This window comes from Haliaeetus leucocephalus, unplaced genomic scaffold (genome assembly GCF_000737465.1).
Source record: "Haliaeetus leucocephalus isolate CR32 unplaced genomic scaffold, Haliaeetus_leucocephalus-4.0 Scaffold2, whole genome shotgun sequence".
NCBI lineage: Eukaryota > Metazoa > Chordata > Aves > Accipitriformes > Accipitridae > Haliaeetus > Haliaeetus leucocephalus.
This window is the reverse complement of record NW_010972438.1, coordinates 9,233,517-9,260,548: the sequence shown is the minus strand read 5'-3', so window position 1 is coordinate 9,260,548 and position 27,032 is coordinate 9,233,517. Positions and strand designations below refer to the sequence as shown.

Below are 27,032 nucleotides of genomic sequence, written 5' to 3'. Positions count from 1 at the left end.
GGAAAAGGGTCCCATAATACTTGGTCCCTTTTCTGACTGTAGCATCACTTCAGGCATCGTGCTGGGGACTATTGTACATACCGGGGAGTGCAGCAAATAACAAAGCGACAAATGATTTGGTTCTGCTGAAAACTGCTGCAGACTTTTGTTCTGTAGCTGTGTATTTGGGGCAGAATGAGGTGCTTCACTGTGCAAAAACCAAACAGCAAACAAACAAAACCTTGCATCATGCTGTGATGTTTCCTTCAAGATCCTCTCTCATCCTCACTGAGGCTCAGTGAGTTTAATAGAGGAGCAAAGTGATTTAGGAACCTCTGATCTTTTTAGTTCAAATTATTTTAAAAGCTATTCAGCTGGAATGAGCTGAAAAGGGGACAAGGGAACTCCAGCCTGCTGGTGTCAAGTATAATGGTTATTAAAGCCCATTGAGGGTGGGGGAATCAGTGGGAAAACCGGCTTTTTTCTTAAAGTGGGAATGTCTGTGGAAAAAAGTCGGTATGTTTCAAGAGGGAGAGGGGATCAGAGTATCAAGCAGCAGTGTAAGTCAAAAAGCTCTTGGATTTTTGTTGTTAAAGAGAACTCACTTGTTATTTTAGCAAAAATCCAAATCTGGAGACAAACGAGATAATGCCAATGATTTCTCGTTGCCTCCTGACAAGTTTTTCAGGAGAAAAAATAGGACCATTTTTGCCAGTATTGGGGCTACTTGGTGTTTCTCAAAATGCTAGTGAAAGATGTTTAACTTCACATATCCGTTACCTCCCGCCAACAGCATCCTCCTGGTCTGCAGTAAAGGCTTCTGGATTTGCAGAAACAGTAACACTGCAGTGACGGGACCCGTCTGCAGGGGTTCACTGTTTTGTGGACCTCTTAAAAGTTGCCTGTGGCTGCGCATTGAGACCCACCGATCTGCTGAAACACGGAGCAGGTCCCAGTCCAGCAGGGCACTTCAGTCTCGATTTAAATGATCCTAACTGGAACAGTTGGTGCACGTGCTTAATTTCAGCCCGCATAAGGTTCAACTTGTACTTAATGATATTCTGGCTCCGGGCCTTGGTTAATTGTCAGGCTGAGCCGGTTTTGAAGCAAGCCAGGAGTGGAAGGGAAGGCCCAGATCTCTCACTGGTTCCCGAGTCATCTGTTCATATATATACTTGTAATACATATTTGCAAGTTGCATTTAAAATGAGTAGTTACTTGGATTAAATGCATTCAGACATATTGCATGGCTCTGTTTTAACCATCTAACAATATAATTCATTGCACACTTCACTACTTGCTTTATTAAAGCCAAACTTAAATGTGTTCAAAACAAACATATTGCTTTTGCATTTGAAATATTCATCTTTTGGGCCTGCGGTAGATTCATTACAGCAGAGAATACTTCATTCCTTGATTACTGCTGTGAAAAGACACAATACCGATTCCCTAAGCACGCATCAAATATTCGATAGCTCAGAAATTCAGGAGGAGGTGATGGAATTCTTGTTCCTACAGGGAGGGCATATAAATCTATTTTATTATTTGCAAAGAAAACCATCAGTGATTAGTTACTGTATCTCAGGTACTCAGACAAATCATCTCTAAAGAAGTTAAAGTAAAAATGAATTTTAAAATAACTTTTAGCAATGCTTTCATCATTAAAATTATCTTTGTAATGATGAGTGATGTTGATACCTCGATCGCTCAAGAGCTTTAGCAGTGCAGGACTAGATTTTTAAAGGTAATTATGTACCTGGCAGCAAATATGCAACTAACGGTATTTTCAAAAGTATGTGAGATAAAAATCAAGGGTTCTACAGCTCTTTTTCTGGGATGCCATTCTTAATTCTCTTTTCCAACACTAACATTTTTTTAAGGTTGTTGGGAAAAAAAAAACACAACTGTGGAGAACTTTTAACTTTTAGGTCTATGTGTGTGTTACTTGTGTGTAAATGTCTTTATATTTACTAATAACTCGTGTATGCAGAGATTTGTTCTTCATAAAGCAAATAATAATTGTGGCTTTGCTTTTTGTAAGATTTTTTGGTAGTAGTTCTTGGTGTGCTTCCTGAAGGTGATCAACAGCTCACTTTTCACAGTGACCTAAATGAGCTAAACACAGAACAAATCAGTGGAACGCCATCAAAGCCATGGACTATTTGGCACAAATATGCTTTTTTTAATGTATATTTCTCAAATAACAGAATTCAGCTTTTAACTTCCCTAGAAGCCTTTTTTCCACCTCCTTCCCTTTCATTAACTGTTTCCTGTGTTTTCCGACATAACCAAATAAATTCAGTGAATAAGTTATTTAAATGAAGTAGCTATTGCGAAAACCATATCCAGTAGGAAACCAGGTTCCCATGTCCCCGTCTCGATTCCTGGCAATTCTCTAATTCCACCTCTCCATTACTACAATGCTTTTTGAAGGTCTGAGGAAAACTAGCTTAATTTTGAAAATGAGAATGGAGAGGGAGGTGTGCACTTTTCCTGAAACATTATATCCACCTACACAAAGCATAATCAGTGCTTCAGTGTTTAGGCAATATCTTAAAGGTGATTTGCAGTAGTTCAAATAACATGTAACATCATTAAGATGCAGGGCATCATCCAGAGGCATTGAGAGGCTTTTCATTTATTTTAATAGACTTCAGATACATGTAAAGACCTTAAAATTAAATTACAGTATTAATTCTTTTAATGGTTACATTAGAGCCCATGGTGTTTTATTAATAGTAGCTTATGAATAATAAAACTATTATTATTGATTAGCAGTATTATTTAGTAATTAGTATAGGTATTTTTTTATTATCTTCATAACATGAAAATGTGTGCAGGCTAAAGCTACATATTCAACGCCTTTGGAAAGTACAATTTACATTTGTCAAAGTGTATGCGTATTCACTAGTAACTCTCCATGCAATAGAAGACAAGCAAAACGATTTTAAATGTGTTCTGACTCACTGAAGTCCAGTTTCCTAGCATTTTGAAGTTGTTGCAGCTATTTAAAACTATTAGTTGGTACTAATGAAAACAGTACTAGGGCCTTTAAATAGTTGAAGAATAATAGAGATATAAAGTAGCTACTCTGACACATAAAGGATGAGCAAATCAGAATAGGTAGATACAGTAAATACAGTCCTGAGAGTACCCTTTTCTGAGAAACAACATGTACAATACATGTAATGATGTATAGTAATATGAAGCATCTCTGGAGCAGAAGAGGATTCTCCTGATTTTCCAGTAAATAAATGGAGATAAAATTATCAAAAGACAAAAGTGATCTTGAGTCATGGAGAATTTAAATACAAACTGATGAGAGCTTCTTAAAGTCTGTTAGATTTAGGTTGAGTTCAGTATGTGAATGGCACTGAATGGCCTCCAAAGATGGTCTGTGTAGCCAAAAGATGCAAGTTTGGGTGCCTAACAAGTATTCATGCTGATCAAAAAACTTGCACTGAAACCCTTTTAACTGGAACTTGAGTTTGGGTAAAAGACAAAAATTCATGGAAAGTGTCTGTTTCTAAAAAATACATTCTACCTTTCCATTAAAGAAAACAAAAAGAATTTTTTAAACTAAGCCCAAAATTCAGATTTTTATTCCAACTTCTGTTGAAAGTTTCTTTGGGAAATATGAATATTTTTGAATATTTTATGTAAAAGAAGAAAGAAAGGGGAGAACAGATGGGGAATAGCTCTGTGAGTAAAAATATATATATATATATAGTTTTAATTTTGGTGCTTAACGATGAGGCTTTAACTTTATTCTGATCCATACCTTTGTCCATATTTGTCATGCTTCAGATGTTGTTTAAAAGTAAAATTGCTGTTTAGCAGAGATTTTTTTAAAAATAAAGGTTTCTGTAATAAGGTTCTTCATCCTTTATTTTAGTACATAAATGGGTAGGCTGACTCTCGGGAGTACTAAGCAAACAATTCCTAATGAAGTCTTGAGTTTAATAGAGAAGCTTCCAAAGGTTTTTAGCTGTGGAATGAGATGCTGTTGTGAGACGGCCAGAGCTGCATCCCTTTCTTGAAGATCATTGCTTGAAGCAGAGCAGAAAAGCAGGTAGGGAAGCGGCAGACTGCTGGGGTGTGAGCCCTGGGACTTCTCCGAGCAAAAGCCACGAGTGCTTTGTGGAGCACGGGGGTCGGGGCTGTGAGCCCAGTGCTGCTAGGCTCAAGGAACAAGGACTTTGTTAGTGAGCTGAATTGCATTGAAGAAACACTGGCCCTTTTACCTGTGGCGCTTTTTTTTTCCCATGTGGGTTTTTTTTTTTTTTTCCAGCATTGAGTAGTCTTCGGTACTCCAAATTTTCTGTCTGTTGACAACAGCACTGATACACACCTTTGCTGCTGGGGTTGCTGTGCAGAGCCTGGGCTCCTGGTAATCCCTCATTTCAAATCCCATACAAACATGAGCAAAGTTTTTCTTGATTTGCAGGGTACCGAGGGTTTGGGCTTTCTCATTCCCGTGGTTGTACATTTGTCATGGTTTATCCATGAGAAGGAGCCCACGTGGCTAAATGTAGGACTGCGAAGAGCAGAGGTGTTCACACAGCAGCCTGAACATCCTGAGCAAGCGTGCTTGGAGGAATGAGGTACAAAAGCGTGAGCGAAAGGGGGGCTGGATTTGGAGGCAGACACACTGACAGGGCGGCTGAAACAGATCGTTCTTGGAAGCAAACACATCGTTCTGCTTCTGCTTGCCTGTGTTCTGCCAAGAGGCATTTGCAGTCTCTAGATCATGATGGCTGCAACCTGCTGTGTTGAAACTTTTCTATCCACAGGCTGACTGTGCAGCGTAGAAAGATAATCTACCTTATGCGCACTTATCTTCTTCAGTGCCCAAGCAATCATCTTCCTTCCCCTTCTCTTCAGCTCTGTGAACTTGTTCATGGTAGTTTCCAATACGGCAGAAGAGCAGGAAGCAAGATTTTTTTTGTCAGATGACCTCCAAAATGCAATACTTTCAATTAAAGCCTTTTTGTTAGGTTGAGTTTTAAAGAATATGGGCTGTACAGAAAGCGGTGTCATGCAGTTCTTTTTACAGTGCAGAATGAAATACCAGAATGCACAGAGAGAGTCTTTGACTTTTGTTTTGTTTTTAATCTCAAGATATATCTAGAGGAATGCAACTTCCAAAGTGTTTGAAAAAACTCAAATTGAAGGTAAAAATTAGGTGATTTTTTTTTCCCCCAAATGCACTGCAAATGCTTTCTTAACTGCGAAGTCTGAGATCGTAACTTGTGGTGTTGATTCTCTGGTTTGGATGCAGTAGCAAGGAGAGTGGCTAACAATGGTGATGGGTTATTGAGTGACTTTTGCTTTTTGTGATAAATCACGGTCCATTGCTCTGATTTATTTAATGGAAGCATCGCAATTATTGATGCTAGGAAGGAACTGTAAACTTCCTTGCTGTTGAGAGGACTTGGACTCCAAAGTTGTACAACGCTACAAATTTGAAAAATACTCTCTGCAGATTTTATGAGGTCTCTCCTCAATATCTTGAGCTATCTGTCATAACCATTAATGAGAGCTGGTTCTGTGCATTGCATGGGGAATAGATCTCTGTGCTCTTCTAGTTTAATGTTCATTTGAATGTCAGGATCACTATCTTCCAGTTTACAGCATTGTAAATGTTTTTGACTTGCAGCTTTTTTCCTTTCCCAATGCTTCTTAATTGATTAATGTATTACGATTAATCCCAAGTGGGATGCCATTATTAACTTGCTTCATTAAATTACATACCAATTTGTTAGCCTTAATTCTCATAATTGTCCCCTTATATTTTAGTGTTTTTGTTTGAATAACTTGCCCTAAGAACTTGATCAGCATGCATTTGTGTATTCTTTTGCCTCCCTTTCCTTCCTCTCACCCTTGATGTTCAAAAGTGGAGTCAGTTTAGGAATATTTATAGTGTCTAATGTCAGCATCTTAAACACAGTAATTTACTTCTCTGTGATTTAAAAGTATCCTGTCTTAAAAAAAATAAATAATCACTGTTGTAGCCATGCCATAAAAATCTTTAAATTGATAGAAAAATATCTTGTGGAGTTTTCATTACCAGACTCCTGAAAATGACACTTAGATGTCTAATATGTAAAAATTACAGTCGTCAGTCTATAATCTCACCCCCTCTGTGGTTCAGGAAGATTGATACTCAGGAAGTCTGTTGATTATAACCATTAGACTAAAAAACAAATTAGTTCCCTAACTACAGTAATGCTTTTTGCATTTCACTCTGGTGTGCTTTGTTGGTGCATCACTTTGTCATTTTATCAAACATCACAAAGCAGACCAAGAGCTGGATGCCATGAGAGCTGGGTCAAAGTGGAGGGACCCCCAGCCTTCACGCAGGCTCTCATCACTCGCCCGTTGTCTGCTTTAGGGGAAGGGACAACAGCTCCTTGTAGAGTCTCTCTTTGTGTCTTTGAGCATTGAGAAGCCGTTGAACATGAGTTGTTTTCTTTGCTGCAAATACCTTTTCTCCTTTCAGCGCTAGCAACGATTGCTTCACCCCCTTCCTTCTTACAAGTTCCAAATCGGGTGCATTTTGACTTGACCTTTTTTGTTTAAGAAAAAGAGAGAGAAGCTGGAAATAAAGCATCTATTTTTTGCTATCCAAGTCTTTGGAGAGTTTTGCTAGAATTGGTCTTAGTTACAGAATCAAAGGAGATGTAAAGCTGTATCTTCATCTCCTCTCCATTCTCTTCTCTCCGAAACGCAGCAGCTGCCTCTGACAAGTCCCTGTTTTCTCCCCATTGTTAAACATCCAGCCTGGATTCCAGGAAGATAATTTTTTATGCCTGTCTGCCTACCTCTTTTTTTAAATTTAATTCAATTTCTTGTTCTGCAAAAAACATCCTCTGTAGCCATCCAGGACTCGTACCCCATTTGTCTCTCAGAGGACTAATCAAGTATATTACATGTGGTTTACATTAATGGGACGTAGATAGAGAAATCTAACTTTTCAAGCAGGAAACTCCAGCTCTCCAGTCCGCATGTTGCCCAGTTCTGCAGCACTTTGCACAGTATTTGTGTACTCCTTAGAAAAATTACACTTGTTTTCATCCTCTGTATCTTCCATGAAACTGTAGAGTCTTCATATGTCTCTGGTTACCAGTTAGTGTTATGGCACATTTTAAGTGAAGGTGAGCACAGGATCTATTCATAAATGGTTGCCTAGTTTAACTTTGTGCCATAAAAGAGAGATTGGTTGTAAAGTCTGAATATATAAAATAGATGGGTAAAATTGGGGCTTCCTTTGCCTTTAGATCTTCTGGCTCGGATGAAAAAGTTATTCTTATTAAATTTAAGCTGTTCTGGCTGAAGAATTATTACTGTAGTTCTCAGATATAACAGTGCCAAGTTTCTCCTAGTAGTGGCAATAATAAACAATGCAAGCTTCAGACAGAATTTCCTGGGTAGCATACCAAATGTTCTAGAAAACCTTCTCGGACAGCAGCTAATACATTTTTAATACAAATAAAACATAATTCTTTAGTCTCGTTTCAGTTTGATCCCTACGGTAGAAAAAGTATACCGACTATGCATAATTTATGTATTTGTTTGAAGTGTTTACCCAGATACTCCATTCACAAAGTCTCTTTTTGTTAATAGGCTGCTGTGAGATGTGAGAATCACTTAGGACTTGCGTTGTACAAATAAATGGAATGTGTCATTTTTGTACAATCAGCGAGGTGGTTATGTAGTCATCCTAATTCTGCCTTCGTCTGCGCTGCCCACCCCATCCATCCTTAGCCAAGTCGCAGAACAGGTCCAACTGAAATGTCAGTATATTTTTCCCAGATCGTGTGTGATGTGAAAGCGTGGAAGCATGCAAGGGAGGGAAGAGGAGGGGTTGGGAGCAGAGTGCTGCCCATCCGTTTCGGGGGACAGCAAGGATGGGTGTCAGGTCGGCATGTCCATGTAAGCACCACCCCATTTATTACCAATGATATGTGTGGTTTCCTGTATAATTCCTAAGCATTGCACATGATGCAGAGCAAGCATGCAGGAAAATGTCCCTCAGTAATTTAATTATTATCTATCCTAAATTACTGTAAATCCAGTGTTACAGGTTACTGCCAGAGGGTTGAGTTGTTGCTGGTTTTTTGTCATCCGTAGTTTCTGTGCTGCAGGACAAGCGTGGGAGAGATGATTATCGAGGGTTTTCTGAGCCGGTGGTTTTCTTTCCAGGGGTCAAAGAAAGGCAATGAAAGTAAATCAGAGTCTAGTCTGGTCCCTTTCTTTATGTCTTTGTACAGAGGTAGACATTTCTGTGTATGGCTGATGGCTTAACTGATAATGCTGATGGCATATTACCCCCAAAATAATTCTGCAGCCGAGATGGCGGCTTGCCCAGAGCAATCCTTGTATCTGATGTTTTACCTCCTGTGAATCTAAATCAGAAATCTTCAAGTTCATAGGGTGGAGATGAGGGTGTGTAAACCTGGGAACCCTTTTACAGCATAATTTTAGTAGCTTTCAGACGTATCTTCTACAGCTGAGATTCACTAAAAAGCACACTAATCCAACTGAGGTGATGAGTCTGAAATGAGCTAAATGGTTCCAGTTTGAGTAATATTAAACCTTCCTTTGTTTTAAGTTCAGGTGTGCTTGTATCAGAGTTCCCAGAACAAAACCTGCAAAGAAGCTGGGATGTGCTTTTACGCACATTAAGCTGTACTGGAGATAGATGAGAGTCACAAATGCCAATCACTATCTTTTCTATGCTGAAAATTGAAATATGTGTTAAATAAAGATTGCTTAAATCTGTTCACAGCACTCTTGAACAGTGAGTTTTCAGAGGCTTGCAAGATGGAGCAGGATTTTTCCTGTGAGCTTACGGTGTTTGCAACTGTTTCACAGCTCTGGGAGCACAGAGAAGCCAAAGAAAAGCTGCCTGGCTGATTCCATCAGAAAAGTATTTAGTTGCTGATTGTAAACGTACCATTTCTGTGCATCAAAAATGCATTGTAATGTAGTCGTTATCAAGAGGAAAGAGACTTTCTGAAAGAAGGTATTGGTTTTGCAACATCTGTACTGTATCAAATGAAGCCGAACTGGAGATTTGGCAAACTGTTCTTTAAGAGTAAAGTAAAATGATGTACACATTAGAAAGTAGCCTGGTTATTAGAAAGCTCAGTCTTGCTCCTGATAAAACGGATTTTTTCAGCATAAAATTCATTTTTACTTGCTGCAAGAATATTGCTAAAAGAGATTAACTTTGAATCTCAGTGTATTTTATAGTGTGTCTCATGTTATTTTAAGGCTGTAAATATATTAACTGATCTGTAAGCTTCACTTAGGTTACTGCTTTCTGGGTTTTTGAAGAAATAGGATCATATAATGCAAGAATCAGGATGATTGAATTAAATCACCCCTTTTGATATTTATTTTCCCCTAGGATCATGCTACCAGATCAATATTTAAAAACAGCTATATGGGTAAGCATTGATTAGAAAGCAAAGCTCCATAACCCTAACAGCTAAGCTAGTAATTTTTTTGTGTGTATTTTGTCTGTGGTTTGTATGGCAATATGCACATGCCTGTGTATTGGAAGCAGTCAACATAAAATTATTTTCTTACTCCTTCCTCCCCCCTGCCTACCTTGCCACCTGGCAAACCTCCTTTGTCATATCTAGATCCTATAAAAACATCTAACATGATTTGAAATGCTCCTGTGTGAAACATGATTAGACTACATCAATCACTTTTCAAAGATTTTTTTTTTTAATGCATTTTGTATTTTAAACTGCTAAAACCACGTGCTTTTATATCCTCCTGCATTTCGTGGAAGACATGAGCAGACAGATAGTTCCACATCTTGGGTGAACCAGTCTTGTTAGGTACTCTCCCAAAGTACATACCAGTCAAATTAAGCCTTAGGTTAACGTTTTGGAATGCTCTCCTCTTGCCAACTCATTACCAGTGATATGGCTAAGCAAACTGTTGCCTTCTGCTATTCCAGATATCTACAGAGATTTATTATATTTCAGCTAATAAGCTTACCTTCTCTAATAGCACGCGGCCCACCCTGCCTTATGGCTAGATTTGTCTCTTCTCATAACTTGGGCAGAGAATTAAAGGCCAGAAGTAAAGCTCGCTCTTAAGCCTGTCTAGGTAGAGCTGCTTGGTAGTCCCTGTGTTGTGGATGGAAACACCCGTCCTTTTTGAGTCTGAACTCGCTCGTTATCTAGACTTGTTCTGCACTACCCCTTCGGTCGATACCGATACCTCTCCGTGGACAGATGGTGGTGGGAGAGGGGGGTGATGCCCAGGCAGGTGGCACCACCTCGGTGTGCTGCAGGGCCATATGGGCACTCGGGTTTTAGAGAAACTTGGTCTGTGCATGCAGTACAGCTGGCTGCTACCACACCTGTCTAATAGAGTTGCTGAAAGGCTATATAAATTCATGCTGAGCTATGGAGATTATCTCTGTCAGCTGTTCTTGTGTCAGAAGCAATTTTTTTTAATGCTGCTTTTATGTCTTAAGTGCCCAGCCTATGCCTACCTTTTAGGAAGTACCTTCTTTCTTCCTTCATTACCGCTTGCATTGCATCTGAGGCATATAACTAGTGTCTTACCCCTAAAAATAGAAGATTTTTTAATGCCTTCCTTGTCGTGCCATATATTAAAATGTTTGCTGCCCCCCTTAAATCTGAGTGTACACAGAGCTGCAAATGCAGGTGCGTCCTACCAGTGTGCTGGGGTTACAGGCCAGTCTGCAGAGAACATGGGATGCTACGGCATCAAGCTTTCGAGCACTGGTGCTTGCTGCCATTAGCTCTGGAAAACCTGTCGTCCTCACAGCAGCCGTGAGTGCAGTGCTCCTTGTATGCATGTTACAGCTGGGCTGGAATTCAAACTGTGTTGGGTCTCAGGCATTTTGGGGAGAATTGCCTGTGCAACCTGGCAGTGAACACGTCCCTCTGTGCTAACCCTCTGAGGACTGGCCTTACAGAGCATCGGCTTTTTAGCTCACTCCACACCAGGTCAAGCTGTTGGCAGGGAAAAGCCTGATGCAGGTTGTGGTGTCAGTCGCAGGTGGCCATATGAGGGTGGTGACATCAAAGGACCATGCAGCCTGCCAGGTTTTGAGAAGAGAGATAAGAAACTTTTCTAGAGGTGGATACCAAAACTGGGGTCATGGCAAAGCAGGAGCCAGGAGCCTGGATGGTCCAGCTGATGGGCTACAGCATTGGTGATAGGATCATAACCAGCATACGTGATCTGTGGACACCCAGGAGTTAAAGCACTGGGGTATGAAAAGAAGTTAAAAAAAAAAAGAAGGAAGTAAACACCTCAAATGAATAGGCAGGTACTCTGACAAGCAGATTCAGAGAGTGTGTGAGAGGAGAGGAGATGGCAGACTCTTCGTGAGAGCATTCCTGTGTACACCCACCTGCAGGAAGCATCTTCACTGCTCTGGGTCAGACTAGACTTGTTCAAAGAGCACCTTTTGTTCTAACCATGTTTTAAGTTTTGTTTTAAATCGTATTCAGTTGCATTTTATTTCTTCTCTTATACCTTTCCCTGAGTTTTTGAGATTCTGGCAATTTTGAAGTTACATCCTGAGTAGGAGGAGAGCTTCCTGACCAGAGACAGAGCTTGAAAACCCCCTCCATAGATGGGTCATGCTCCACAGGAGCACCGGAAAGCTGTAAGAAGCCCGTGGAGCGGAGGCATGAAGGCTAGAGCATCCTGAGGAGTTCTCTGGCTTTAAGACTATCACCTACTCGCAGTGATTGAATAGCATTCACTTTGCCACTGCTGAAATGTAGAACATCCTGAAACAAGCATACATGTCATGTTAGTTTTTGTATTTCTTTGTATTTCAAGAGGAAGAAACTGCTGCCACAAACTGAATGTTTCCCAGGCTTTTAATGCACTTGTGTTCTAAGTGCTTTTTTTTCTGCACAATAATTTCCCCATTTCCTCTAAACACAAGCCTTGATACTTGTTGAAATGTTTTTTTAAGGAACGGAGTGAGTTGGTGGGTCATTCTAACCAAGAGAAAAATAAACAGCTTGACATATGATCCTCCCTGTTGTGTGTAGTGTTACACCAGGTGAAATGGGGGGGGTCGAGCTGTACTTTTGTTGCTGCAGGAACTTGAGTAGCCTACTAAGAGCTGAGAAGAAAATTGCAGGCCACATCCTGCCACTCTTAATGCAGTGGCTTGAAGGAGATGGAGATGAGGACTGCCTCATCTCACCTGCTTCTCAGAGCTCTACTACTGAGACTGCCCTGCTGCTGGTACCCACCCTGGCTCAAAGATGTGGCTTTTGGTGCACCTGCCCTTCATGCCCACTAGCTCTGGAGTCCTCGGCATTCCTGCAGCTGGTGTCCTTGGCACCCTGTCTGCTGGCATCCAAATTTCCCCTGGAAGAACCCACTCGCCACCCCCAGTAGCCGAGGCTGCTACTTTTTCCTGTCTCCAGGAAGGAGATCCGGGTGGGGATGGAAGGGCACAAGGACTTTCTTGGTGATGCAGGAGGCAGGGGGTGGAGAGGAGGAGGTGGCAGAGTGGTGCAAGGGTGCGCAAGGGGGTACGTGGAACGGTTTGGGAAGAGAGGATGCCGTAGCGTTGGAGGAGACAGAAACAGCTCACTGGGTGGGAAGAGAGAGCGAGGAGGATGTGGCAGGTGGGCGATGGAAGAGGGAGGCAACTCAGAAATGAGAGAGGAGGCAGAAGTGAGGAAACTCTGAGGATTAGCTGGTGCTTTCTGCCTTAGGTACCACGAGCACTGAACTGTGCAAGTTTGTGGCATTTTGCAAAGCTGCACACATCTGCAAGAACTTAAATGATACTGAAAATTTACAAAAGATAAGTAAAAATGGAAGAACTTGCTTGAAAGAGAATTACAAATAAGAAATGTATCATAGTTGACAGACTTGTCCTCTTGTGCCAGAGAGCTATTAATGAACACCACTGGTCTAACGTTGGGTTCTAGTACCACAAAGATGCCTGGAAGCCTGAGAGCCCTCCCAGCCCATGGTTGCTACATTAGACATGGGGAATTTGCTGTAGCAAAAATTCCTGCAGCAGTTTCAGTAAATCAGTTCACACCAACCTCCTTAAAAATGAGGTAAAAGTAATGGCAAGCAAACTACATTGGAGTTTGAGGTTTTGAAGCAGGAGATTAAAAAAATCTGCCCTACAACAATTTGTTTTCACTGGCTTTCTAATTTAATTGTGAACTGAGGTGTGGTTGTCATTAGGGAAGTGGCTGTGTAACTTAATTGACATTTCTGCATCCTTTGTGTTTGTGACTCATAGATGCCGGCTTGAGTCATCTTGTACTGGCGGCCGGAGGGAGCTGCTACTGTTGTGGGGAAGTGAGCCGAGGGCAATGCTGGGAGAGAAAAAAAGAGGACTTTTCATGTAGAATGAATGAAATCTGTTGGGAAGCTGAGATGACTTCTTTTCTTCATTTTAAAGTGGTGATTATTGTGACCTTTTTCACCAAAACCCTTTGTGTTGGCTGGGAGAGAGGGAAAAGGCTGGAAATCTGTGCTGCATCCTAGGCAAGCTTAGCTGGAACAATTAAATTACAAACCCCTGCAAAATGCTGGGGTTCCCGACGCCCATCTGAGCGGTTCCCTTCCACCCTTTGCATTTTGCCCAGCACATTTTCTTGTTTAGCCACCAGATTTCATTGTTTTATTTTCAAAGAAAAAAAAAAAGGCTGAAGGTATTTTTTTCTCAATTGTACACGTTTGTACCAAATTCAAGCCAGGAGCAGAAGAAAATGAAAGCCAACTTCCATTCTTGGTTTCACAGTTTTGAGTTTAGCCTCTCCAAATGTGAGAAGCTGTGTATCAAAGAGTGGGTGCTGTAGGATGATCTGGCTGTAGTGCTTGTTATATTTTTTTCATTACACCATTTCATTTTCCTCCCTACTTAGGTAAAAATGGTTATTTTTACCTAAAAACTCCCATAAATTGCGCAGATTATGGAAACTCTAGAAGAGACCAAAATCCTTTTTTTTTTTTTTTTTTTTTAAACTCAGATGGTGAGAACAGTTTATAACTGATGGCAGTTTTTATAAAATAGCCTCCATCCTGATAAAATGTTACCCCCTGGTGTGTCATTTTTCCAGCTGAACTGCTGGTAGGATTGAGAGATCTTGCACACTGCTGCTTAAATAAGTAGACTACATGCTCTATGAAGAAATCATATTATTTTCTCAAAGGAGAACAAGTAGGCTCAGTGCACCAAAATTGCTTTAAATAAACTTGCAGCTACTCTAGACTTTTTTGCGCAGCTGCAGATGGTACAGTCTATCAATCAAGCTTTCCCAGCTTTGAGAATCTGGCACTGAAGCTGTGTCTCCTCTGTGTTGCAATTACATTTTTGTCTTTCACAGAGCTTTGTATCTTAGATATTCTATTGCTACTAATCAGACTGTGCTTTTGGGCTGCAGGTATCTTCCGTTTTTCCTCAGATATATGCGTATTAAGATCTTTCAATATCTTGTTAATTGAATGTGCTATTCACTTGCAGTAAATTAGCTGCATCATGCTTTCGAAGTGCAAGAATACATTGGGGAAACTAATGCCTACCTTAGCAATGGAGTGAGTCAAAGTCTGGGCAAAAGAGTGGCTTACAAAAAGAAAGGAAAATACATTGCTGGCTGTTCCTTACCATCCTGGTGGTTGCAAATCTTGTGATAGTGAATGGAGGTAATGCTACAGGGAGGAGAGGCTGCAAAGTCTTCCTCAGCCCGGTGAGCTTATCAGTCAGCTGCCAGCATGTGTACAATACACGATCAATGTTTCTATCCGCTAACAAAGAAACTCAGTGTGCACAAACACAACGTACTCTGAGCCCAGTTATTAAGTAGTACTTACCTCTACCTCTGAGTTTCATGCTCTTGCTTTTTTTGAGACAGTCTGTTGTACTAGCATGTTGCCTTGCAACATGCTGCTGCAAATTCTGATGTATGTTCTTCTGAGGTAGCCTGTGCTGTCCCTTTGCTCTTTTTATGACACTGATATTTCAGCTAACCTTTGGTGTAAAAGTGACTATGCTGCTTGTATTTTTAAGCATCCCTACTGGACATAATGAAAGTGAAAGTTGCTGATCTATGACATAGTTTGTCCCATCCTTGTCCCAGGATGTCTGTAACTAACTCGGGTCCAGAGGCAGCAGGTACAAAGCGACAGAGGGGGTGAGCTAAGGCGGAGAGGAGCTGTGGTTGCAAGCAGTTGCCTTGCACTTAACCAAAGATGAGGGACAGCCAGAACACCTGACCCCGGAGTCAGTTCAATAGCTTTTAAAACCATTTTGGACTTTTAAAAAAAAAAAAAGAGAAAGTGCAGCTTCCTCTTTGGCACTGCTAGTTAATATCTTACTGTAGATACCCTCTAAAGCTGTGATGAAATATGAAGTTAATACATCACTAGCAAGCTTTCAGTCAGAATGATGTATTATTCAAAGTGGAATTAGCTAGAAGGATCAATGCACACCCATTACTCTATTTAAAATAATCATTGGAAGACTCATTAACTTTTTTTTCCTTTCTTCAAACAACATAGTGAATGCGACATATAGGAACACCCTCTCCAACAGCATATGCACCTCTATGACTTCAGTATATTTTCATTCATAGCAGGATTATTAACACCTGAAGGCCAAAACCCAGATTTAACTCAACAGAATTTGCCTTCAAATCACTGAACCTGAAACCAGTTGCCATAGGCAAAGGCGAACTCAGCTCTAATGCACATTTTTAAAAAATCAAAGTTCAGTTCATGGCAGTATCTGTGTGAAATAGCGCGTGTGCCAGCATAAGGTTCAGTGTCACATCTTGCCTGGGTACCTGTTATTCTCTCTGATTTTACACATGAGCAGCAACTTGAAGTATTAAGGGAGCTGTTTCCATTTCTTGTTTTCCCTTACAAATATATTCTGCAGGATACTTACTTTGGGCAGTCCATTCATTACACAGCAAATGCTTTCCATCTCCCAGCTCACCTCTGTCAGGCTGCAGGCTCTTGGCCAGATTTGTCCTTTTGCATCGACTCGTGCAGGAGATGTGCAATTATAGCATATATGGGGGAGATGGAAGAAAATATCATCTGTGGAGGAGCAGGAATATATCATTCTTGGATCATTTAGTGCTTGTGAAGGTGAAAAACTTAGAGCACCAAATCTAGCTTATCATTGTGTTGGGAGCTCTGTAGGCATTTTCTTGCCTTCACAGATAGCTCAGTGTGCTATAGTGTCAACCAGTATCCCTTCTCACCCGTCAGTTCTCCTGAAAAGGTCCAAATAAATATTTTCTACTGTATTTCAAAGCAAAGCATATGTAAACTTTTCATATCTGTTCATCCACATTCCAGATCCGGCTGAAATCTTTCACTTCCTTTTATTCAGAAATGTTTAAGAAATGAGATATTTATCCACAACCAGATTTCACAATGTGGACTTCAAAAAGGAGAGAAGAGAAAGGTGAGACAGTGGACTTTGTGCAGAGCAAAAGGGTGCATACCACAAAGCCAGGATGCATATCCTTTCTCAATGCTGCAAGGTTAAAGCATCATCATTCAGAAGATTTAGGAGCAGGACCTACACAAGCTGTTAGCTAGCTCTGAAATAATTTGGCCCCAAAGACATGAATTTGAAGAGTTTCACAAGCGATATGCCAAGTACTTTCCATGAGAAAAGTATGTTTCTTTTGACTGTGATTATCTTGGATTCTTTGAAATCCCATTGCTGTGATGTTAAAATACATATTGTGTGGCATAATGTTCACATTAATGGGATTCTTCTCATTTCTGTTCTAAAACAGTGAAACTCAGGTTCTTTCCCCTCGAGACTGAGGACTGGCATCTGTCCAACACTACTGAGCTGATAAGAGAATAAATTGTTTAACCATGTTGATTGTCCTGAAACCCTACAGGACAATTTAATCTCTGCAACCCAGTTAATTTGTAATAGTTTTCTTTTTCTTCTTAGTTGTTTGTACAGAGTGTTTGGAGACTTGAGTATTTGGCTGGTGAGCTGTAGATCTTAACTGCAAGCTGAACAGGAGCTGAAGGCATGCGGTTGGGGGAATATTACCCCTGACTTTCACCGTTGTAATTGAAAGTAGAATTTGACACATTGGCATCTCTCTGTGTCAGCCATTGTCACTGGCTTCAGCTGCCACGGTTAAGTATGCAGTCATTCATCCTTGGCAGACACCGTCCTTTACAGCACAAGAGGATGGTCTTTGGATGTTAATGCCACAGCACTCTGGGAGCAGCTGGCTATATCGAATTCAAGGCATGCAGATTGTCTTGGCCGTTTTACTTAGCAGATGGGTAAGGCTTGATAGATTGAAGATTTAGTTTCCAAGTCAAGGGCCAAATGTTGCAGTGGGAGAGAAAAGTAAATTATATCACTATTCGGAGGGGAAAGGCTCAGGTACTGTATCACAAAATTGTTGCCATTCATTTTCCTCTGACTTGCACAAAATGCATGTCATTTCGCCTTTCAATATAGCCGACTATGGCATTCTCCTTCGTTTTGAGATGCTTTGCAATACTGTCTGTGAGCCCATTTAATGAGCTTGAAAGCAGTTGCTGCAAATTTATGACAGTTTAGTAAGTCTAAATGCCAGGATTTTTTTAAGGTGGAAATGAAAGAGAAATTTGTATTTCATATCACCCTGAATAGGTGGGTTCTCTTCTATTCTTTTTTTCCCTACACCCTTTTCTTCAATACAACAGATCTATTTAAACATATTTTTAAAAGGAAAGTGTATTCCTTACTCCTGAGCTGTTCAAGCTATTAATATTCACGTACTTTTCACAAGGTGGCTGGTACCAGTGATCATTAGAGAGCTTTGTGGTGCTTCCCCCAGCCCTTCTCATGTCAGTGGGAAGATAACCTGGCTTTCGGAGAGGCTGCCCAGAGCAATGGGCAATGGGGGGAGTCTGGCCCTTTGGGCAGGAGTCGTGGATCTGGTGTTGCTGTGTGGCCTCTCTAACTGCCTCAATGTGTTTTTGGGGGTTCCCCTGTTTTTATTTGTTATTGTTCCTAAAATAAGCATTGTAAGCTCGAAATTTTTGCCTGAGACTGGTTTTTGGGGGGTTTTTTTCTGCTTTATGGAACTGTTTCCAGCAGAAAGGCAGGTCATGGATTCTTAAATGACTTTAGCATATGGTTTAAATTATATAGCATGTGGTATAAATTTTAACACTTTACAACTTTGCTGATTTTTTGTAAAATCGGAGACTTCAGGAGGTTCCAAGTTTGTCCTGTAAAATAATCAGATGAAAAGAGAGCTTCGGCTACTTAATGTACAATGAACGATAGAGAATGAGAACTAGCTGGAGTTTTTTGACTCCTTAGAACATGCTGAGCTTAGTACTGCTGTAACACAGGGGCTTTCTACAGAGTAGTAGCTTGCCCAGTAAAGTCTATTTTTACATGCTGTGGCTTGGTGCCCGTACTAGTGTGATCAGCCTGGCTGTGGTGCTGTCTGTCCTTTCATCACACTCCTGCTCCGCTCCTTTGCTGGAACTTTCCTTGTTGGAGTATTAATAACATTATCCTGAGAAGGTGCTTAGCTCGCTGGCCTGCCTCCTACCCTATCGACTCTGAGGGTAAGGCTATAGGAACAGCACTTTCAAGCAAGGGGACAACAGGTTTTGCTGCTGAAAGGTGTTAACGCTGTTGTCAATAGAGTTCATGACGGATCAACCTTGTTGTTCGCTGAGGAATGAATCATTTCTCAGTCCCCGCATTAGATGTGGGAGCTGTAAGTAAATGCAGCCTGTCTAGGGTAATGATTTCCACCATGACTTCACTTGAAGAACGTCTCTGTTTTACGACTGCAGAATGGGGTCACTTGTGCATTACCTTTTCCTACATTGCGAATGCTTGTTTCATTCATTGCATTAACATCAAGCCATTTGTTCTACTCAGAATGGCGTGTGCACCAGGTATTGAAGTCACCCAAAGGCTATGATAAACAAAGAGATTTTGCTTCCTCATGTCATGTTCATCCCATATTTACCCTATGGTGAGAGCTCTGTTAGCACAGGAAACTGCTTAATGATATCTCTATGTTTGTTTTTCCCTTGCACTTAGCATGATAGTTACCTATTTATTTCTGCTGAAGCGGATTACAGGCATTTTTCAATTATAAATGATGCACGCGAGCGTTATTTATCCTGTTTACTGCAGACCTATAGAGTGTTAGTCAGTCTTGAGCAAAAGCATCTTGTTGAGGAAACAACATTTGTGGTAGTGGTACTGTAGGTATTTTAGGGCAATTTCAGGATGGTTTTCCATCTGTCCACTAATACTTGCTGTGCAGCACGCTCCTGACCAGCAGCATAGCAGGTTTGTGTTTGCGCATGAAATTCTTGTGCTTGGGAGATTTTCATTTGTGACGTTTCTTCTGTGTTAGCCTCTTGAGGGAGGAGGGGGAAACTCATTGTTCTTCTCTCACAGGAAAAGAAAAGCTTTGTGAGGCTCTAGCAGGTGAATCTTGGGTGAAGCCTAAGTGCTGAGACCCAGTTACAGCTGTATGGTCTTTCTCTAACTCTGCAGCCAAGGCATCCTGAGAAATGTGGCATATAAAGTTAATCTGAAGAATTCATTGCCGTTTTCCTTCAGGATATATTCAAAAGATAATAAAAAATACACTCCTGCAATACAGATTATATAACAGTGAAAGATAAAAACAGTTTGTAGAAGGATATAAGCTGAAGCTTCATGACATGGAATCATAAAGGAGGTCAGAAGGACACTTCTTATTCTAGAGATTTTTGTCCTTTTTTTTCCTCTCTGCTTTTTTTGCCCTCCCTTTCCTTTAAGTATCAGCTGTTTCAGAGACAGGATTCTTGTATGGGTGAATCTCTGATCTCAACCAGCATGGTAGCTCCAGGCCAGTTAAACCAGAGATGTGCAGCAATGGGGATAGAACTTGACATTTTGGGTTTCAGAAACCTTTTCTCTATGAACACAGGCAGAAAAAGGATACAGAGAAGTGCAAAAAAATAGAGAGGAAATTCAAGGTGGTTGGTTTTTTTTTCTTAAGAACTTGAAGAAAAAAAGATGTAAGAAAAGGTTTGCTCTGAAGCCTGAAGAATTTCACAAAATGAGAAGACTTTTGGGCAGTTTTCTAATGGTCTTGCTAAGATCCTGAAACTGTTGTAGTGAGGTGTGGGAGAACAGTGTGTGAGTATAAGGAAAAAGGGGAAAAGCATCTGGAAGGAAAATAAGACTATATCCCATACAGGTCTAAACTGACATCTCTGCAAGTGGTACTTGTTTGCATGTGATTTTTAAAGAAACATGAGATCCCACTCCCCATACCCTTGGAGAAAACATGATTACAGATGCATGGAGCATTTGCTTTCCAGCCCCCAAAGAAATAACGTGACTGTTGATTTCATGCTATTGAAGAACACAGCACATTTGCGGAATATGCTATCAAAAAGATTGCGTATCTGGATCTATATAGGCATACCACCTCAGCAGATTAAAGGGGCGCTGCCAAAGCTGAGGTTCAGAATTGATCTACTTTGACAGAAAATCCCAAAAGGAAGAGTTTTAACCTTTAGGATTCTTTCCATCTATTTGCTTTCTTCAAACTGATTGCAGCTGTCACCAGAAATAAAAACAAAGCAAACAAAATAAAATGCTTTACAACTTATGGTTAGGCAGCAATAAATAAAACATTGTTCAAGTCCCGTGCAAGTTTTACTTACAGTCTTGTACTAAATTGCTGGTAGCGTTTTTAATGATTTTTTTTTTTTTTTTTTTTTTTTTTTTTTTTTGTTCGTAGTAGCCATGGCTTGGAGAAACCTGAATAAATGGAAAAGATGCAGGAACATGTCTTGCAACAGCTGTGCATTTTTAGTGTTTACTGTTGATTCTCCAGAAGCCAGGCAGAACCTACAAAGTGGGTCCTTGGGTTCAGTGTACTGTGATTATTATTTATACAGAATCCAAAGTGTACAGAGCACCCCTTTGGGCATATGAAAGTTCATGCTTCAAAGAGCTTACAGCCTTCAGGGCTAATAATATTATTGCCAGTAACATCTAAGCTGTATATATTTCAAAGCTGCTGTTGCTACTTTCATAATTTTATTGCATATCTTGCTGTACCTGATTGTTGCAAGTTCTGGAGTACCGTGACGAGAAAAGGATCTTCAATTTCCGTTTAAAACACCAAACCATTTTGTCTCTAGGCAAGAGCACAAAAATGTGTCCTGAACACAACGGAGTAGTTCAAAGGCCAAATAAACAGAAAAAAGAAAGGTGGTTTGTTGTGGTTTTTTTCAGTGCAGTTGGCTAAGAAGGTAATGAGGTTTCTAAGATTCCTAATTAGTCATGGGGAGGAAGGACAAGAAGAGACATGTTTGTCCTTGTGAAACTTGGATAGTGGATTCCAGTTTTCTCCCCAGGCCATTAAAATTTGTGATTTTTTTTACAATAACACATTTTTTGGATATGCTGCGGTCAATGATGTCTTCTTCCTAAGAGTGCGCTCCAAGCTAGTTCTGCACTTCACGCAACAGCGTGTTCCCTGCTGGGCACAAGGTCCTTTCTCAGGGATTTCTTCTTTTTTTTCTCCACTCCTTTCCTCATATGTTAACACATGGACATAGAGTGATTAAACTCTAATTTTCCTCATGACATTGAGATCACGGGCAGGCAGCAAAGTACAGAGGAGCTCTTTTGCATTCAGTGTGTTTTCCCATTGGGAGCAGTTCATCCAAAATGATCAACACTGCTCAGGCTTCTGATACTGGCTGGTGGCAAAAAAAAAAAAAAAAAAAAGTACCACGTGAATGAGGTACATGCCAGTATTTATTTCCCAAAAGTAAATTGGCAAGTATCTTAAATAGTGGAACATATTCACAGAAAGTGTGAGTTATTCCTTCAATACCTCTGAAGAGGCAAAAGGTTAAAAAAAAAAATTGCATTATTGGTTGTAAATTCCTTGGCTGTGTTACAAGTAAGTGACTGAAGTGATGGGTTTAATTTGGAAGTTGTGGAGCTCAACAGGGTTAATCCTTCCTGCTGCCTTCCCCTCCTCTGTCTGGTGCTGGGTCTCACCGTTGCAGAGGACACGGGTGACTGCTGTTTGATAGAAGAAATACTGTAGGATACCAGTTTTTGGTCTGGCAGTGTAGGCAATTACATTGTCAAAAATCAGAGATTTCTTCTCGATCCTCTCACAAAGCTTTTCTCCCCTCTCCCTTGTCCAAGTGACACTAAATTAAATAAATGTAAAAATATGAATAGCAAAGAGATGCCAAGGCCCAACTCCGTTAGAGCTGAAAGGGGTCCAGCTTCACTGATTTCAGTGGCAGCACCAGATTTATTCCCGTATCAGTAAGAGATGAACTGGTCTGAGATAACTTCTGTTTATCACAGCAGTTTTCCTCTACGAAAGCAGAAGTAGATGGAGAAAAAGCAGCTGTCTGGTTTTAGGTTTTGCTGGCCTGATAATATGGCTAATGTTCTAATTAATTCAGAGGACGCTTTCTTTTGATTTAACCTTCCTTACTTTATTTTATTATGCCGTGTATCTTTGGCATTTGGTGAAGAGCCATTGTAAATGTGAGAACTAAGCAGCTTGTTAGATAACATCTTTTTTTTTTTTTTCTTTAGAAGATTAAACTGAGACTGTTCTGCCTGGTGCCAGAATAGATGTAACCAATCCTGTATCCTTTGCATGTAGGTCAATCAGAGGGACAATCCAGCACTGGATCCCATTATCCATGGGTTGAAGGGCGTCGTACATCACGGTAAGTAGCTGCTTAAACTTTCTTCTTGCCAGGAAGGGGAGAAGGGCAGGAATATTGTCCTTAAGGGATCAGGTCACCCCTGGAAGGACACAGTGAGCCTGCACATTCCTCATTCACTGATGTTTAAGGGCATCACAGCCATTATTTGATTGGTAAAGATCAGAGTAATTTGTTACCTGAAAATGGTTTGGGGTTAACAGTAAACAATTTGTTTCTTTTCAGTCAGTGCTCTAGAATGCGTAAGTTATCAATCAAAACCTACTGCAATATATCATTCATATTAGTACTTCGAAGGCAGCGTTGATGCCTCACTCCTGCTATTTATCTTCTGTTTGCTCTAAAAATACTCCTCTCTGAAGTTTCTATTTGTTTATAAATTATTTGTCTTTCAAATTTAGGGAGCTGATAATGAAACAGAAAATTAACTATCTATGAAAATTAATTAAACTTTGCAGCAGATGAACATCTTTCTAATGCTGACATAAATACGATCATTCGGCTGTTCTGATGCATATAAACCTATTATCCTTGAACTTATAGCAGGTACTGAAATAAATATTAATATATTTTATACTTTTATAACCAGTTTTTACTTAGGAATTTTCCTGAAACCTTATCACAGGTAATGCATCATTAGCAATGACATCAAGATGCTCCAGTTCCCAAAGTACTCTTGTCGGGTTTTAATATAATGATTTGTAAAGTTTTAATAATCTCATTGTAATTCAAAAGGCATCTGCTGGAATGGTGCTTGGTACGATAATAAATCTCCATCCCATCTATAGTGCTGTGATAAAACATCTTTGCACCTTTTCCGAGTATTGTCTTTAGACATTAGCTCGTGCTGTAGAGCTTAACAAACATTTTTTTTCTCTTGACTGCAGACCTAAAACTAGTTGACAGTGTTAAATTAAAACAAATAGGATTTTGGATTAATTGCTCTACTTTCAGAGTCATTTAACATTGCAACTGGGAACACCAATAAATCCAAAGAAAGTGAAAAATAGGGGTTAAATGATAACATAAAGTCCTTCATTTAGAGAATTTTCCATAGGTTTTGCTGTTTATAAATTGCAGTGTTCTGCTGTGAAATAAAAACAACACACTGAGCTGAAAAACTGTGTTGTTTTCCACAAAAATAGATGTTATTATCTAGCTCCCACTGGGTAACAAAACAGGCTAGCAAAAATAAAGTGAGGATGAGTTGGGCTGCAAGAATTTTTCAGTGGCTATGTAATTTGACACTGAAGTCAAGCTGCCAGTTAACTGGACCAGGATCTCGTTTTAGCTTTGTTCTCTACCTGCCTTCTATTTCAAGACCCTCTACGCACTGCAAGCACGACAGTGGTTTAGCCTTCTCATCGTTTTAATTCTGCTCCCTCTCTTCCTCCTCACTGTTGCAGCCGAAATAGCCACTAGTGGATAATCACACCGGTGTCTCCTAAGAGTATTATTCTATTCCCAAAAATAACTGTTTGGCTAGGATGTGACACGGTCCTGAGGTTGTGATTCCCTGACCACATAATGATTAGTCCATCTTGGTGCTGCCTACAAGCAGCAAGATCTGGGTGGATAAAAGGCGTTTATTTTTGTTTTGCTCACAATGCACAGAAGGCTGCTAGTGTTTCAAGTAAAGGAAATTGCTTGATATATTTCAATAGCTTGTTTCCTTTTCAAAACATTAAGGAAGAAAAAGAGGAAAATCTTGCTTTCCTTCCTGTTTCAAAGGCCCTGATTAAAGGCCTTTTCTAAGGTTCTTCTGGTGGCTAGAGTAAGGGAATTTCCTCCTACAAAGTAGTTGTTCAAAGAAATTGTTCTTTTTAACTTAAGTATTGATGGAATGCTTCAGTGAAGAATTCTCATATAGTATCTCTCTTTTAATGTTATTATATAGAATAATAGTAAAGATGTGAGCTTTTATTCCAGACACACTCATTTCTTTTCTTGATGAAAGTTACTTACATCTTACATGAGCACATTTTTATGAATTTATCTGAAAAGCTTCTTCCTGCCTTCCATTTGGCTGCATTTGACTGGGACCCTAAGGCAACATGGACTTTTTGGCTGAAATACAGTGGAAAACTCTTGTGGTTTTTGGATAGAGTGGTTGGATCAAGCAGGCATCCAACAAAAGGAGCTGGAGAAAGGCAAAATTGAAACCTTAAGTTTCTTTGCATTTTATAACATTTCCATGCCCATGTTGGTATTAGGTGGTCATCACAATACAGAGGCACATGCCTATAATGTAGAAATCAAGAATACATACGAATGTTGAAATAACTACCTTGCTTTTAAATTAGACCATGTTTGTATATCCTCTGCTGGCTGGAGAGACCACCAGCCCCTCAGCTTTGCTCCTCCCATGTGCCTTATCTCAACATGCCTATTTAAGGAAGATTTCCTTGGTTTTCTGTATCCCTCTCCCTCGAACTGGTAGAGCATCCTTCCTGAGTTGTGCTAGACAGTCACTCCTTCCTCATAGTCATTCAGTTTTCAAAGAGGAAATTACACACCCACACAAACACTCATCGTCATCCTCATTTCTTCATTTGCCTTCTGGTGGTACTAGAAGGCCTGGTCCTATATGGGGACTCCACTGCACCACACTGTATAGGGCACCTGCGCTGGCCTGTCCCTATAATGGTGACAGATCCAATGACCCTTAGATGTAGGGATGGTACTGATGAGCGGTGAGCTGGTTTTTAATTTTTCTTGCATAGCTTTTCATTTTTTCTGTGAAGTTCTTGTATTCTTACGGTGCCCTTCCATCAGTAAGTGAACAATTTAAGTGTCAGAAGGACTTTCTGTGGAAGTGAAAGCAATTTTTGCTTGAGATTTCGTCAGGGATTTGAATTACTTACTAATTTGATGGAACATAAATAATTGTGCCCTTCACAGTGTCACCAGCTTAGTAACAATGATAGAGAAACGCACACATAAAAATCAATACCGGCTTAGTCGCTACTCGGAGTTCACTTTGTTTTCTCATCTCTGGGCATGATTTCATAGAATCTTAATGCCACATTAAGCTTAATTTTACATGAGCAACCATATAAAGTTTCTTAGCTGGAAGGAAAACCAGTGGTGTACCAAATCGCCTAACGATGTTTGGATCAATGATAATGCTTTTGGGTTTGCCCCGCATCTTCCTGCCGAACAGCACGTTCCCATCACGTTGATGCTCCCCAACTCCCGCATCCACCCTCGCAGAGCATTGTAAAGGCACACGAACACCGAGGAGGCTCTTTTCAGAGCTGTCAGATGCCTGTTGCTGATTTTAAAATTGCTTTCAGTTTTGTGCTCTGCCAAGGATTTGTCACACCTCCCGCCGGCAAGGTGCCTGCTATTCTCACTCCTGCTTTCCCTGCCGCAAAGCGGACGGCGAGCGTGCGTCTGCCACGGAACCCGCCAGGGACTGACAGCTGGGAGCGTGCAGCCCTCCTTCTGCAGAAGGGATGGAGTACAGGCAGGCGTGATACGAATTTTCTGATGCTGACTTGCCAGTGTCTTTCAGCTCTGACTGCTGGCGGTCTTTTTTAGCTCCTCTGCAAATGCTCTTCTCATCACAAAAGCTGATGGGAAAGGTCTCCAGCAATGCTGGTGCTGGTGGGACGATGCACGTCCTTAGTTGAAGCTGGATCATTAGGTAAAGTAATAAAGTCACTAGTGCCTGGCTGCACTTGCACCACCACACGTGGGCCAGTCATGGTGCTGCAAATCAGACTTTTCTGCTTCTGTTTTGCTGCCAATGTGCTTGGCTGGGTGCCCAGCCCTGAGCCCCTCTCTGCTCCTCGTCCTTCCTCGCAGTGCTAAGGAGCAAGGGGCAGGAGACGGAGCTGCCCTTGTGCAAGGGCTGAGGAGGCTCCCGGGGCCTCAGAGAGCGTGGTTGTGCCCTTGTGGGAATAGGGAACGTGAAATACCAGGGTATGTCTTATACAGTTGATTTGCATTAAAATGGCTACTAAAGCTTTTGTCTGCCACACGCTTCAGCAAGATCTCAGAGGAGCACCTAGCAGGATGGAGCTACTGCACAGAAACATTGCTTTTTCCCACCTCTGCTGTCTTTGACTTGCCCTTTTTAGTACCATTTTGTATGTAAGCCTCTTGGAGATGCCTTTTCCTTGTTCTTACCAGCTGCCTGAAAGGCATTAAAATGAGTCTGCTTCCCTGATGTCAGTCCTGAGGGCAGTGCCCGGTGCTGGAGGCCGCGCAGCATTTGCCCTCTCCCAGCCTGGGCGCGGGTGCTCTGCCCAGTCCTGTTTTACCGTGCAGGCAAATGG

The 27,032-nt window shown here is 40.8% G+C and overlaps 1 protein-coding gene across 1 annotated transcript in view; it reads left to right on the top strand.

Moving 5' to 3' along the window:
* The window catches only part of PTPRG (protein tyrosine phosphatase, receptor type, G), a 412,490-nt gene that overhangs the window by 276,431 nt on the left and 109,027 nt on the right, over positions 1-27,032 (top strand). The window contains exon 6 of the mRNA XM_010571016.1: positions 22,686-22,752. Coding sequence (XP_010569318.1) covers positions 22,686-22,752 — 67 coding nt within the window. The remainder of the gene's footprint in view (positions 1-22,685; positions 22,753-27,032) is intronic.